This window comes from Eleginops maclovinus, chromosome 21, assembly GCF_036324505.1.
Source record: "Eleginops maclovinus isolate JMC-PN-2008 ecotype Puerto Natales chromosome 21, JC_Emac_rtc_rv5, whole genome shotgun sequence".
In the NCBI taxonomy this organism is placed as follows: domain Eukaryota; kingdom Metazoa; phylum Chordata; class Actinopteri; order Perciformes; family Eleginopidae; genus Eleginops; species Eleginops maclovinus.
The window spans coordinates 3,081,159-3,095,238 of record NC_086369.1 but is presented as its reverse complement, the minus strand read 5'-3'; the positions used below and the strand labels follow the sequence as shown (position 1 = coordinate 3,095,238).

At 45.3% G+C, this 14,080-nt stretch overlaps 1 protein-coding gene across 1 annotated transcript in view; it reads right to left on the bottom strand.

The window, feature by feature from the left end:
• LOC134883911 (disco-interacting protein 2 homolog C-like) overlaps nt 1-14,080 on the bottom strand; it is a 32,835-nt gene that overhangs the window by 5,689 nt on the left and 13,066 nt on the right. The window contains 24 exon segments of the mRNA XM_063912408.1: nt 68-179; nt 403-524; nt 624-747; nt 956-1,036; nt 1,168-1,268; nt 1,506-1,707; nt 1,876-1,990; nt 2,716-2,924; nt 3,185-3,321; nt 5,293-5,432; nt 5,834-5,881; nt 6,368-6,482; nt 7,511-7,630; nt 7,740-7,833; nt 7,995-8,059; nt 8,212-8,314; nt 8,599-8,708; nt 9,044-9,167; nt 10,121-10,231; nt 10,586-10,677; nt 11,058-11,255; nt 12,395-12,514; nt 13,499-13,645; nt 13,865-13,987. Of these exon segments, the coding sequence (XP_063768478.1) occupies nt 68-179; nt 403-524; nt 624-747; nt 956-1,036; nt 1,168-1,268; nt 1,506-1,707; nt 1,876-1,990; nt 2,716-2,924; nt 3,185-3,321; nt 5,293-5,432; nt 5,834-5,881; nt 6,368-6,482; nt 7,511-7,630; nt 7,740-7,833; nt 7,995-8,059; nt 8,212-8,314; nt 8,599-8,708; nt 9,044-9,167; nt 10,121-10,231; nt 10,586-10,677; nt 11,058-11,255; nt 12,395-12,514; nt 13,499-13,645; nt 13,865-13,987 (2,913 nt within the window).

Below are 14,080 nucleotides of genomic sequence, written 5' to 3'. Positions count from 1 at the left end.
CTACAGCAGCAGCTTGTATTGTCAATGTTTGATGAAAAAGCTACGCCTTCAAAAGCGTTTCCTGTACCAGTGTCGAGGACAGGCGGCCAGTTCCTGATGTCCACGGTGGCTGTGGCCTCCTTTGAGCGCAGCAGCTTACAGATGACCGCCGTGGTCATCACACAGGCCGAGTGACTGACCTGCAGGGAGGGGGGGGTCTTTAGTTTACTCCTGTATGATCATTTAATTGCAATAATTCATTTTATTTGACCATAGAAGGTCAGCTGACATGTCCTCAGCATATCAACATAGAATACCCAAAGCCTCAGATAAACTAAAGTGCACTGCCGTCTTCAGCAAAGAAAAACAGCGGTGTGATTCTGACAGAGTAATTGCATTTTATGGTATTTTATAGTCCCTGACCTCCACGATCATCTTGACGGTGGGCAGGGTGGTGGAGATGTTCTGAGGGTGGGGCGGTCGCACCGTGATGGGAACGCAGCCGGCGTACAGGCAGCCATAGAAAGCTGCGATCAGGTCGATACCTGCAGGACACACACACGTATGTCAATTTAGTTTTGTCAAACATGTAGCATCTAAATACATTAAATATTCTGTCATTTAAAAAGAGTGCCTCCTCCGACCTGGGGGGTAGACCAGAGCCACGTGGTCTCCCTCCTGCAGACCTGCTCTCTCCATCAGCAGCGCCGCCACGCGCTCCGCCCTCTTATGGAGCTGCAGGCAGGTGAGGGAGCTGGACACCGCCCCCTGGAGAAGGGGAGAGGGATGAGAGTTGTTACTGAAGACATTCTGCCATCAATAACTGCTGCTTTAACGGACCTAAGCTCTTTATACATTCCGGTTTTTATTCGGTCAGCATGCTGCAGTTTTTAGAAGTAGGTGAATCTGTGGGACAGTGGAGAGACTAATGTCCTGTGATATGAAGTGTAACCGCTGTCAGAGTGTGTGTTGTTACCCGGGAGCTGAGCAGGGTGTAGAGGATGTGGTCAGGTGTGGTCTGAGCTCTCCACTGCAGAACCTCAGACAGGAACAGGAACTGAAAAACAAAGGGATGCTTTCAGAGGTGATTTTGAAGCATTTTGTTTAGCATTGTGTTATTGCTTCTCTCCTAACGACATGTATAACCTGAGTGTGTGTGTGGGGGGTGTGTGTGTGTGTGTGTCTCACCTGGTCGTTGTCATCAGTCTGTCCTAGATCTCTGCCGCTGGCCTGGGCGATCCTCTTCCCTGACACCAGATTCCCCACCATCACAGAGGCAGGGCCAATCTCTGCATCACAGCAGCACACACACACACACACACACACACACACACACACACACACACACACACACACACACACACACACACACACACACACACACACACACACACACACACACACACACACACACACACACACACACACACACACACACACACACACACACACACATTTACAATGATGTGCAGCTTCTAACAAAGACCATTTACGGACAGACTCTGTATTCTCTCGCTGTTCCCCACCTGGCTGTTTCTGCCGGGGTTTGGGCAGGTTGGTGACGCAGGTGTGGGGGCACATGAGGACGTTGCAGGGGTGCAGCCCCCCCTCCAGGTACAGCTGCTTGATCTCTGACAGGTGGATGCCGCCCAGTGGAGTCTTAGGAAGAGTGTTGGCCGGAACCAGAGCCAGGCAGAACACCCCCACCCCGTGGATACTGTCGATGGCCTGAGAGAGAGAAGGGGGGGAAGAGCAGTGAGATGATCTGACGGGGAGGAATTACTGTGGAATCATCAAGAATTGTGTTGATAGATTTTCTGAAAAAATAAGCAGTCAGTGGCAGGATAACTGAAATGGGTAACAGGTGGACAGAATAACAGGAACAGTGAGGAGCACCTGCAGCACGCGGCTCATCCACTGGAAGCTGTCCTCCTCTGTGGAGTCTGGCCGCTGCTCCGCCACCACCACGATCCTCTCATCTCTCAACACCGTCACCGAGAACACCGCTATCCTGCAGGGCGGAGGAGAGAAAATAGACTCACTTCTGTTCTTCTTCATGATTCTATTTCAGTGTGGCTGTTCTGGGCTTCATGCTTCTTGTCACGTGTCTGGGGTCACATCAGAGGAGAGCAACAGGAGTCTAAAACTGTTTTTAAAAAATACATTTCTACAGCAGATGTCGCAGTATGCAGTATATAAAGGGGGGAGGTACAAAAATGTGTGCGGACAATAAAAATAAATGGTATTACACAGTGAACAATGCAAACACTCAGCTGATTCAATCAGAGCGCTCCAGCCAGCACTCCAGCAATAAAACATCAAGACATAGAGAATGGAAATCAGAGATGACAGCACACACTCCCATAACTCTCCTCTGTCTCTTTTACATCTTGCAATTCAAATATTTAAATCCAAAATCCATATACTATCCAATTTCATTTTGATATGTAAAGGGATCCTTCCTTCCTCGGTGACTTGGGTTCTGTAGAGGCTTGCACCTTAAATATCCCCGGAAACGTCATCCGAGCTGTCAGGAGAAAGATGAATTTCCTCCTCTCTGGCCGTGGACACAATTAAACTCCACTCTATTACTGTATTCAGCTCCAGCGCTCTACTTTATCAGATTATTACGAGCGGCTCATTCATCACGCTGTCAGTGAATGCAGCACGGCTGACATCAGGCTGCTGGATTTCGTTAACTGCTCTTTGACTTTAGACCCCGCCCCCTCTGCTCACCTTCCCCTGTACACGAACTTCATCGGCTCTACCGCCAGCGCCGTGGCAACGATGTCGTCGGCGTTGTGCCTCCGCCCGCTCACCATGATGAGGCCGTCCATTTTCCCCGTGATGAAGACGAGGCCGCCGGGCCCAATAAAGCCCAGCAGGCCGGTCCGCACAAAGGCATAGTCGCTGACCAGACCCCCGCTGGGGCCAACCGGGTACACCTGCAAACACTCATGTTCAGCTGCAGGGTCGCCATGGCAACAAGCCAAAAATAGACTGGACTGATATTTCTAACTTATACTGATGATATCACACGGCTGCCGCTCTTCATACCTGGGATATCACAGCCATAGCTGTACCGGTCCAGTATTGGATAAGTTTGAAGGTAGAAAACGTATGATAAACAAAAAAACATGCACACACACACACACACACACACACACACACACACACACACACACACACACACACACACACACACCTCAAAGGTGTTCTTGGTCATGCCAGTGAGGCCGTAGTAGGAGGTTCCGGTGGCGATGGAGCAGACGCAGAACTCCCCGATCTCATCCGTCTGACACAGCTGAGGGACGCCTTCTGGCTTCACCACACACACCAGGCCTTGAGAGGGGGGGGTGGGGGGGGGGCACAGGGTTAACAATTTTGAAATCCACAGTTTCCATAAGCAAATCCCTATTTCAGACAGGAGAGACCGATCCAGCCCAAAATGCACCTGATTTGTGAATAACTAAAGTAGGTTGTTCTGACCCAGTTATGACGGCTACCCACGTCTGTGTCGACCCAAAACCAGACGACAGGAGGAAGTGGGTTAACAAGAGAATATCTAAACTTTGTGCCAGTTTAATATTAACGATACGGTATCAAGGTGTCATTAACATTAGCAGTCATTTATTTATTATTTATTTGTTTATTTGAAAAGGGACAGTGCACATTAATTAACATTCTCAATGTAAACATACACTAAAAACGTAAATGTGCCGGAGTTAGCCAAAGCTAATTTTCGTCCGTAGTCCCCCGGCAGGTCAACACATCATCAACTTACACATTACAAAAGAGTAAAGACAGAATAAATACAAATGGCCTAGAATGAATTAAGACAGCTATTAATGAGTGCAGTTTTGATTGTTTTTAATCCATCTCTTAAGTGTTGTTTTAAATAACTGATAGCTGGTGCTGTCTCTGATTTTGTGTGGAAGGCAGTTCCAATAATTTGAGGCCCGAACTGAGAAGACTGTTTGGCTAAATTTACTATGTCTGTACTGTACAACACAGTCTCCCCTGGTGGCTGCCCTAGTTGCCCTGCCACTGCTGCTCTTCTGTTGAACAAATTCATCCAGTGGAGGAGGTGCAAGCCCATGTAATATTTTAAAAATAAGACAGGCATCTAGATAATGTAAAAAACTGTCAAAGCTAAATAAATTATATTTTGTAATGATATGACAGTGGTGGTAACTGATGGGTTTTTGATTCATGCCAACTAATGCCAATTAATAAGTATTCAGATAATATAGTATATGCTGAGGCAGTATTATTCTGATGATTAGAGCACTGATACTTTATCTGGGGGGTTTAACAAGTTTGTGATCAACATTGGGAAATAATCTCGAATTTACGTACAATTTTTGGGCAAATGACAAAAAAAACCTCCCAAACAAGATTATCACTGAGGGTCCGAAAGAGCGGTGTTGCAGCGGGTGTAGTTGCTGCAGTCTGACACTGGGTGGTGTGTGTGTGGAGGAGAGCTCAGGGATGTTATATTTAAGGTAGTGAAATAAGACTGCTATTAAAACAGTTTGTCGCTAAATATCCAAAGTTAAAGATGTATACTGCTCAGTTTAAATATATATATAAATATATATATTTAAATGAGCAGTATTTGTATTAATACACAACGTTAGGCTCGTGATATGTCAGCTACATGCTGGGAACACTTCTGTTAATCACTGGTTCAAACTTTTTATCCCTTTGAAGAAAATATCTTTATGAGACTAAACTAAATATATTTCAAATGACTTTTAAGACCTTACAAGTTATTACAAATATAATCTCTGAACTCACCAATAAAGAAATCAATCTGTGGAGCCCTTATTAAACGTGCAACAGGTTTATTTCGGTCAGCCAAGTAATAACGTCAGTGGTGTCTGTGGACTGTTCCTAACGGCCGAGCGGATGATGTATCATGTCCTGAAAGCTTTTTTATGTTCTGCGTTACCTTGTTAAAATATCTGTGTGACTTCGGAGACAAACTCAGTTGATGAGAATGGACTGCAGCCATATTGAAAACTCTCTCCAGTCTTTGTGGATTTCTTTTCTTTCAGTCGTTTGAAGTGAAAATAAAAAGCTGAACCCACTTAACTCGCTCGGGCGTTCGGAGACAGAACACTCCGAAAAATTGGACATTGATGAAAAGGAGAGGCTGCACATTTACACACCCTTAAAACCAATTTTACGATTTAATGCACTGAATAGGTTTTTTGCCTTTCAGTGCAAGAGGGCCCGCAGTTTAACTCTTTAAAAACCAAAGACTCAGAAGACACACACACACACACACACACACACACACTGATGTACCTCCTGGAGTGACAGTGCCCACGTCCTGCACGGTGAGCACGGAGAGGCGCTCCTCTGTATCCACTCTCACCACACCATAGGTCAGACCCTGCATGGAGAGGACGCCTCGGCCCGGAGGCTGGCTGCTGTCCTCCACCGGCCTGTACACACACACACACACACACACACACACACACACACACACACACACAGTCATTAACCAACATTACAGGGGTTCTGACGGAGCATACTGTAGGGTATTTAGTAGGTACACATTGGTTCCTTTAAGCTTTACTCTCTGCCTGATCAGTGTGATACTCAGTATGATTCTAGATGATGGATAAATGTGTATCTGGGTAATTATTTTTAATAACTCTTTGATCAGTGGTCAGAATTATCAGAAATCTGGCGTGATGAATGTGGATTCCAACAGACGTTAATCTTAAGAATGAAATCTATTTTTGTACATTTCGGACAGACATTTTATTCACATCTTCACAACAATATCTACTTTGTTTTAATAGTTCACCCCACAACAATATAAAGTTTATATGGTACTCACCTCCCTTTGCTGTCTAGAGGGCCAGAAAGAGTTAAGGTATGCTGAGCACTGGGAAAATAAAGCAAACGAATGCTTTCTTATTTATTGGGAGGTATGTACTGTACAAACGTTATATTCTTTCTGGGAGCTATTCCTTTACAAACTTGATCAAATAAAATATGGTCTTTAAACTTGAATTCTTAAATCTGATTTGTGATCTGTGTTTGTTTGATTACTTATTGCATCTGAAGGAACACTCCTCTATTAGTTCCTGTGTGTTAGGGAGGGAGATGAAGGGAATTTACATACTGCATGTGATCATGTGTTAGCAGGTTGAACTCTGTGGATGTGTTTGCATAAGGGAATGTGTGTGTGTGTGTGTGTGTGTGTGTGTGTGTGTGTGTGTGTGTGTGTGTGTGTGTGAGACTGTTTGCATATTTGTGCTTCTGTGTATGTGTGCGCATGTTTGCATAATCTAAGCAGGGACGAGTGTGTGTTTGTGTTTGTGTGTGTGTGTGTGTGTGTGTGTGTGTGTGTGTGTGTGTGTGTGTGTACCTCCTGATGGCCACGGTCAGGGCCTCGGGGGAGCTGGCGCAGGGACAGATGACGTCGGCTCTCAGCCCTTTCGTCTGAAAGACGTTGAGGAAGGCGTCGCAGGACGAGATGGACCCTGACGATCAGAAACAAAAACGTCAGGAATGCGTTTTATTTCAGCTTTACTCCTGACGTGAAAGTAGTAATCAAACAATAACTAGGTGAGGTTCTAGAAAGCTGTCTAATCAAATGTTGAGTCCCCCTGTACGACATTACGAAACACTCAAAGGAACGTTTGGTACTGATGCTCTGAATGTTTTATCCTGAATAACTTCATTACTGATGAGCTTTTCACATCATTTTCCCAGTGCACGGTGGACATCTGAACATAAGGAACACTTTGAAAACATTGAATTGGCACTGGTTGGAAGAATCTGCGCTTATGTGAAAGTAGGAAAGTATTATCAGCAGAATGTATTTATTTTATTTAAAAAACGACTTCTGTGGGAAATTGTCCCCTCTGATCCTGACATTATTAGATGTTTCTGCTGCATTAATATGGAGATCAGCATCAGTGAGGTCCTCCTGGTTAAATGCAGGTTAAATACATTTTTTAAAAGGTTTCTTGATATTAAATACGGGCCGTCTAACATGTGGGTCTGATATCGCAGTGCATTGAAAGGGCACCAAGGGAGGAGGTTGCAAATTGTTCACGTCTCTGCAGCTGATACTGAATTATTCACAATATGTCATTTTGTCTGACTTTAACACCACTGCTATCATTTATTTTTTAACAACGTGTTAATACTCATCTACTTTTAGATGTTCACTCCCAAATGCTTCTCTTCTTCTTTTTACCAAGGGAATGTGCTTATTTCATTTGATGTTTTATTATTACTGCTGTTGTAATTCTTCTGTAGGATGAATAAAGGATTATGTTTCCTGATTCAGTCCAAACTAGAACATCATACCTGGTTTCTTACTGTTAAATTTCAGCCATTTATTGTACTAGTGTGAGGCGACGGACACACCCTGCTCTATTCCTGTAGTGACCCAGTTTCCTGACGTCCCAAGAGACTTTATCCGTTCCCCTGACATTCTCTATCTCAAACACTCTTCTCTAAACTCCCCGTTAGCGAAGAGCGCCGCTGTGTGTGACCTTACAGGGGTTTGATCCGTCCGCCACCAGCAGCATGCGCAGTGAGCTCAGGTTGATGTCCTTCTGGTCTTTGTGGGCCACCAGAGCCCAGTGCATATCTCTGGACTTCACACACGCTACCTTAGCTGCAGGTGGAGACACACACACACACACACACCATTAGCATTTAATCTATTTGACAGACAGGTGAACGGAGCTGACGCAGCGGAGTGTCAGGTGGAGTGTGTGTCTGACCTTTGTACTGGCACACTTTCTGGATCCATGAAAGAGGGTTGACCTTCATCAGAGAGTAGGGCACGCTGATCACGTGCATCATGTTCATCACACTCTGCAACACACCCACGTAATGACACATGACTAACCTTTTATACATTTTCTTTTGAATACATTGATATGTTCTCTACCTGCCTTCATCTAGACCCTGTTAAAGGTTAAATTCTCAAGCTAATGAAGGTCCCCGACCTCTGACCTCTAGCAGGCTGATCTTACCGTCAGGATGCCGTGCCACAGGCCCACATCCTTCTTGAAGTCCAGAACGTTCACGATAGTCTCTGCTGCAGACAGAGAAGGAGAAGAGCAGCGTGTTGTTACTATATTTTGGCCTGGAGGCTGAATTGTGTCTGTGTGTGTGTGTGTGTGTGTGTGTGTGTGTGTGTGTGTGTGTGTCTGTGTGTGTGTGTGTGTGTGTGTGTGTGTGTGTGCCTACCTTCAGTGTAGCTGCAGCACTGTGTGAGAGCCTGGCAGTGTGTGAGCAGAGCGATCCTTGTCACTGTGACTCCCAACACGCTGCCGTCCTTACAGGTTTTATACTGAGAGAAAAACAACAGGCGGGTTATGGAGGTCTGCTTTGTATCATCTTTATTATTAATACAGACTGATTCACATTATTAATGCGGTGCATAAAATATAGCCAAGAAAGGTTATAAATCTTGAGCAGAACACAAGTAGTACCAAGCAGTGTGTGGTGACAGTGAGGTCCAGCTTCTGCTGCAGTGTCCACACTGTGTGTGTGTGTGTGTGTGTGTGTGTGTGTGTGTGTGTGTGTGTGTGTGTGTGTGTGTGTGTGTGTGTGTGTGTGTGTGTGTTAGCTCACCTCTATGTAAGCTGTGTCATTGTTTGCATCTTTGATGTGAGGGAACCAGTCTCTGGGGGGTTTGGAAAGGTGCTTCGACTCGGTTACAAACCAGAGTAACTTGGGCCAACCTGCAGGACAGAGAGAGGAGTCAGGAAAAGTTACCCCAAACATTTGCTACGGACAAAATCATAAAGGAAATCTTTTATTCTTTCCTGTTAAAATATTTCTAATGATTTTGATAAACTGAACAATGTGTTCTATTGTGTTGAAAAAATTCAGGCTGAAGCTGAACTACTCTCTTTGATCAGTGCGTACATTTTGGGTTCTGATTCTCACTCTTAAAACAATACATATATTCCCTAAATTAAAACCCGGCCTTCTCATTATGTGTGCAGAGACAACCCCCCTCCCCCACAGAGAAGCATCTTGACAAACCGGTGATGACTGATGAGTTTCCTCTCACCTTTGAACTGTGGGATCTCTCCTGTTGTGCTCTTGGGCAGCCCCTTATGGCAGGCGTCACTGGTCAGCGCCACGGTAACACCACAGCTGCCCAATAGGAATCCAATCTGCTGACTGCCGGCGTCCTATTGGACGATACAGGGATGGGGGGGGAGAGCGAGTAAACAGTGATGCTTCAGAAAATATGGCATACATTCTGCCCTAGTTTGAATGCAGATGTAGGAGCGATTGGACTCCAGGCCATATTGCACTGTGGCGGTTCATCTACGTCCACAAATGTGTCCCATGTGCCCGCAGCGCAGGTGCTGCTGATGGAAGAGCTGTCTGCTGCACTGCTGCTGCACTCTTCTTCATGCTCAAACTCCAAATTATATGGAAAATCCTGCAGCACAAATGCAGGATGGGGGAAGGGGGTTTGAGAGGGGCGGCCAACGTGCAGCAAAAAAAAGGAAAGGCCCTTTTTGCTGCAGGAGTGTGTAACCATGCCGACCCTACGCTGACAGTGCTGCAGAGACGAGCAGCCGAGGCTCCAGCGAGCAATAACAGCTGGGATAATATAAAGTAGTACAAGTGGCCCTTAAAAGAACACGCATTTTGTTTTTCAGGATGTGTTTTGTAAAAGCAGACACTTCCGTCCTTCAGACATGATGGTCTCAGGGGGGGACGCCTCACAGACCCACAGTTGTCGCTCGATGATTGCAGAGTGTTTCTGTGATGGCAGGGCAGCACGGGGGTTCGTCTCCTGCTTGTCAAACTTGTTGGCTTTCTGACACGTCTCTCTCCTCAGACAGGATTATTTTCTCTACTTGTTGCTAGCAGATCCAAGTCATTGTTTCGACAGTGAGATGTCCACACAAACACAGCTGAGATGAAACGCAGCAGGAGTTGCGTGGCCGTGGTGGAGGGGATTAACATTAAACAGCGGCGCCGCAAAAGCCTAATTACCTGACCTCCCGTAGAGAAACTAATCCTGTTCTGGTGTCAAACTAAAGGAAAGGGAATGCAGTTATAGATAAACTCCGGAGCGCTTGATTTGTTGTGCACCAAAGCCAGATGTAAAAAGCAGTTCATAACGTACCTTGCGACTTAGGGGGACCTCGATAGGAACAGGGACCACCTCCGCCAGCAGACAGCCGTAGAAGGCCACCATGAAGGCCACAGGGTCATTGTTAGGGAACACCAGCGCCACCTGGACAAGGGGTGAGCATTAGAGGGGCTGCTAGGCACATTTTTAAACGTTGAAAAGAGCCAAACTACTGTTTTTCCCCCCTGTTTCCACTCTTTATGCTAAGCCAAGCTAACCGGCTGAATGCTGTGATTTCATCTTTGTGTGCAACTGGAATCACTCCCCTTCTCTCTTCTCAACTATTCCTTAGAATCAGGATTTGATTTAGAAATACAATAGGAGACTTCATAACAAGAGAAAAAAAAGGACAACAAACTACAACAACACTCAGGTTTTTATAACTGAACCATATTGAACAAACAAACTAGCATCTACAGAGGAATCTGCACATAGAGGAGGGGGAGGAGTGTGACTCACCCGATCCCCCGGTCGCACCATGGGCTCCTGCTTGCTGCCCAGTTTGTGGAGGATGTTGTAGGCAAGCTTGATGCTGCGAGACCACAGCTTCCCTGCAGGGAGAGGACACAGGATGTGAGGGTGTGAGAGAGAGAGGGAGACAGAAAGGAAGTGAGAGAGAACGGGGGGGGGGGTGCGTTCAAAGAAAATGAGTGTGTTCGTGGATTTCTATTCTGAGGACATACAGTCAATAAAAGAGTGATGTGATGATGATGCTTTCAGTGTTCAGGAGAAGTTGCTATTGACATTCAGAGAGTGGGCTTTATTGCCAAACACCAGGGCTGGGTTTCAATAGGACCAAATGTGTTCCTGAGAAACAGAGTCTCTGAAACTGTCGGGAGCTGTTTGGATTCTTTATAGTTCTGATTTACAGTGTCTTTTTTGAAGTAAAGTAAAATTTGGTTGTCTTTAAATGAGAGGAGGATCTAGTTACCGTATGTGAGGACGTAGAGGGGCTTCCCCGCGGTGTCCAGGCTGGTGAGGCAGGGGGCTTTGGGGGAGATGGTCCCCCAGCGTTGCAGCGCAGCCTCCAGGGACGGCGGCCAGTTGGTGACCACCCCCAGCGCCTCGCCCCGCACCGGCATCATCTCTGCCCCCTCAGGCCGCGGCTGGTTGGGGTCCGGCTGCTGGACTGGAGACGAGGAGACAGAAACGGCTGTCAGCTCACTAACCTTTACTGCTCGCAGTGTGTGTGCTCGTCAAACACCACATGGAAACATTTAGCCAGAGCAGAGAGACGGCAGAGAGGAAGCTGTAATCACACTCAGAGACCCGCTGATGGTTAATTAGGTGAACCTGTTATTAACACAGACATACTGTGGGAATGTAGAATGTGTGAACGAGCATTGACTCTCTTTCATATTCACTTTAGAGGCAGCAGAGGGGAAGGAGCCGTTGTCGTAAAATGTGGATCCAGAGAAAATAAACCACTGATATAGACTTTATCTTGTGTGACCACAACACATGGTAAAATAAATACAAAACACTAGAAATCTGACTTTTTCCACGCAAGCAGACAGCCGAGAATGCAGCCAGATGCAAAGCAGACATGGACATAATGACCTGCAGAGATATCTGGCATCAAGAGTCCTATAATGTACATCAAAATCCTGGGAGAAGGACTTTGTGTTCTATATGAACCAGGCGTTTTATCATCTGCTCCCTCTTATCTGTTCCATAAGTCTCTTTAGGTGAAAATCATTCTTTACACTGACACACTGAGATATGTGAGTGTTAGTTCACGAGGTGAGAACAGTTTCCAGTTTTATCCGCAGATCAAAAAACCTTAGTTTCTTACTGTCCATTTAAAAAAATGTGGGTATGTAGGACCACTGATGCTTTTGGAAAAATGTACAAATAACAAATACAATATAGCTACTTGTATAAAAAGTGATGTAGTTTAATTTATTATAAAACATCATATTTTGTAGGTTCTTAGTTTTTCTGTGTTAGGCAACTAAAGCTAATGGGTGAATGTAGTGAAATAAAATATTATAAAGGATTTGGTGGCATAAAAGAACCGTAGCACCACAAAATAACACAAGTACGGCACAAAATGTCCTTTTTGTTCTCCTAAGACCTGCTCTCATTGAAGCGGCTTTACACTGTGTTGTGTCTCCAGGTGTTTTACCCTTCACCCTGGTCTCAGACTGAGGGGAGGTGTAGCTGAACACCTCAAGGAAACCATCTTTATCACTCATGACTCCAAAGTATGAAGAAAGATTGGAAAAACTGAAATGAGACAGACAGAATCAAAGACGGTTTTCTAACCCTCGAGAAGTTCATCAAAGTCATCGACAAAGAACTCCCGCAGCGGAGGTCTGCGAGGCTGCTTCAGCGTGTTCACAAGCTGCTGGATTTTAGCTGACACGCGACTGCTGACTGGAACACCTGTAAAAACCCCAGACACATACATTTGGTTTTTGTAGCTGTTTCTTTGATAACCTTGTTTTTATATTTTGTTTTGTTTGCAATCTTTCCTACTTCATAGGGCTGCACAAAATGTCCCTCAGGCTAAATCAAGTTTAATCTTATATAATGAGGTAGGGATAATGTTTTGGGATAATTCCACGCTGATAACTGGTGTCCTTGGAGGCTTGCAGCACACTCTTTGTTATCTAATCAAAAACAATTCCTTTAAACCTCAAGTGTTACGGTAAGTTTTCAAGATAGTGACTGCTGATGCATCACTGGTTCAAATCTCCAGATGGCTTGTGAAAATGCACGGGAAATAACTGAATAATAAACACAGAGGAGCAGCCAAGTGGACTGTGGTTGTTCTGCAGAGTGCTTTCTAACCGTGACTGCATGATCAGGAACTACTTTATCCCACAGGCAATGAACCCCTGAACTCACTACTCACAAAGATAAATAATAACAGTTATTTAGTACATTTGTTGATTCCACTGTTCGATAAAGGTACATATTCTGCTATACATTCGGTTTTATCTCATTCTATCTCAAGGTTCATAGTTTACTCATTCCTGCATTTCACTTGCACATTATACATGTTGCACTGTTTTTAATTGCACTATTTGACTTCCTTACTTCTTTAATGTCTTATGTATATTTTACGTTGCACTGGCCCGGGACGTTATCTTTGAAATGATTGTGAAACACGCTGAAAAAGAACAGAGACGCTCAGTCAGCTTTCTTTAAATAAAAAAACAATAAAAGAAAAACAAAAAATCCAATCTGTTCATCCAGGGGAGTGACATGAACAGACAGTGTTATTGGTCAGTTCTCTAAGGCGGCGGTCCAATTTGCTCCTCACGAAGGAGTTTCTATTTTTACCCGACTTCAGTATCTTTATTGAGAGGATCTGGTTTGGGGGTGTAGCGGGGGGGGGGGTGAAGGTGCAGCTGTGACTCTTACCATCGCCCGTCTCCATGCGCTCTGCGTTGCCGTACTTCTGCGTGTTCCTGGCAATGGTTCCCATGTTGGACATGTGGTGGCGCTCGGGGTGGGGGTGGGACGAGTCCGAGGAGTAGCCTGTCACATCCGGGGGGGCCGAGTGATTTTCTGGAGGGAGACATGAGGGGGAGAGTGAAGCAGCAGATGGAGAGAGGTAGATGCAAACACAGCCAGTGGTGACTCAGTGTTCATCACTCTACTGTTGGTGTTTGTTTATCATTATTAGAAGGCAGCTTATTAATGATGCAGAGTGTAGAGATCACTTCACATATAATCAGATTTCAATTGAATTCAGAATAATCCCTTTTCTTCATGTGTTGGACGTACCGTCTGACTCCAGCGGCGGGGGCCACAGCATGTCAGATCCAAACTCACAGGATCTCCGCAGAGATCCTCCGTTCTCCGCCACACTCAGAGCTCCCTTCCTCTTCAGAGACAAGTGGCTGATACCTGGACACACACAGGTGTGTTATACTGTTACAGTGAGGTTAACACTGACGGGGTAGTGAAATAGAAGCAACAGAAGGTTTGTTACTGGCTAAA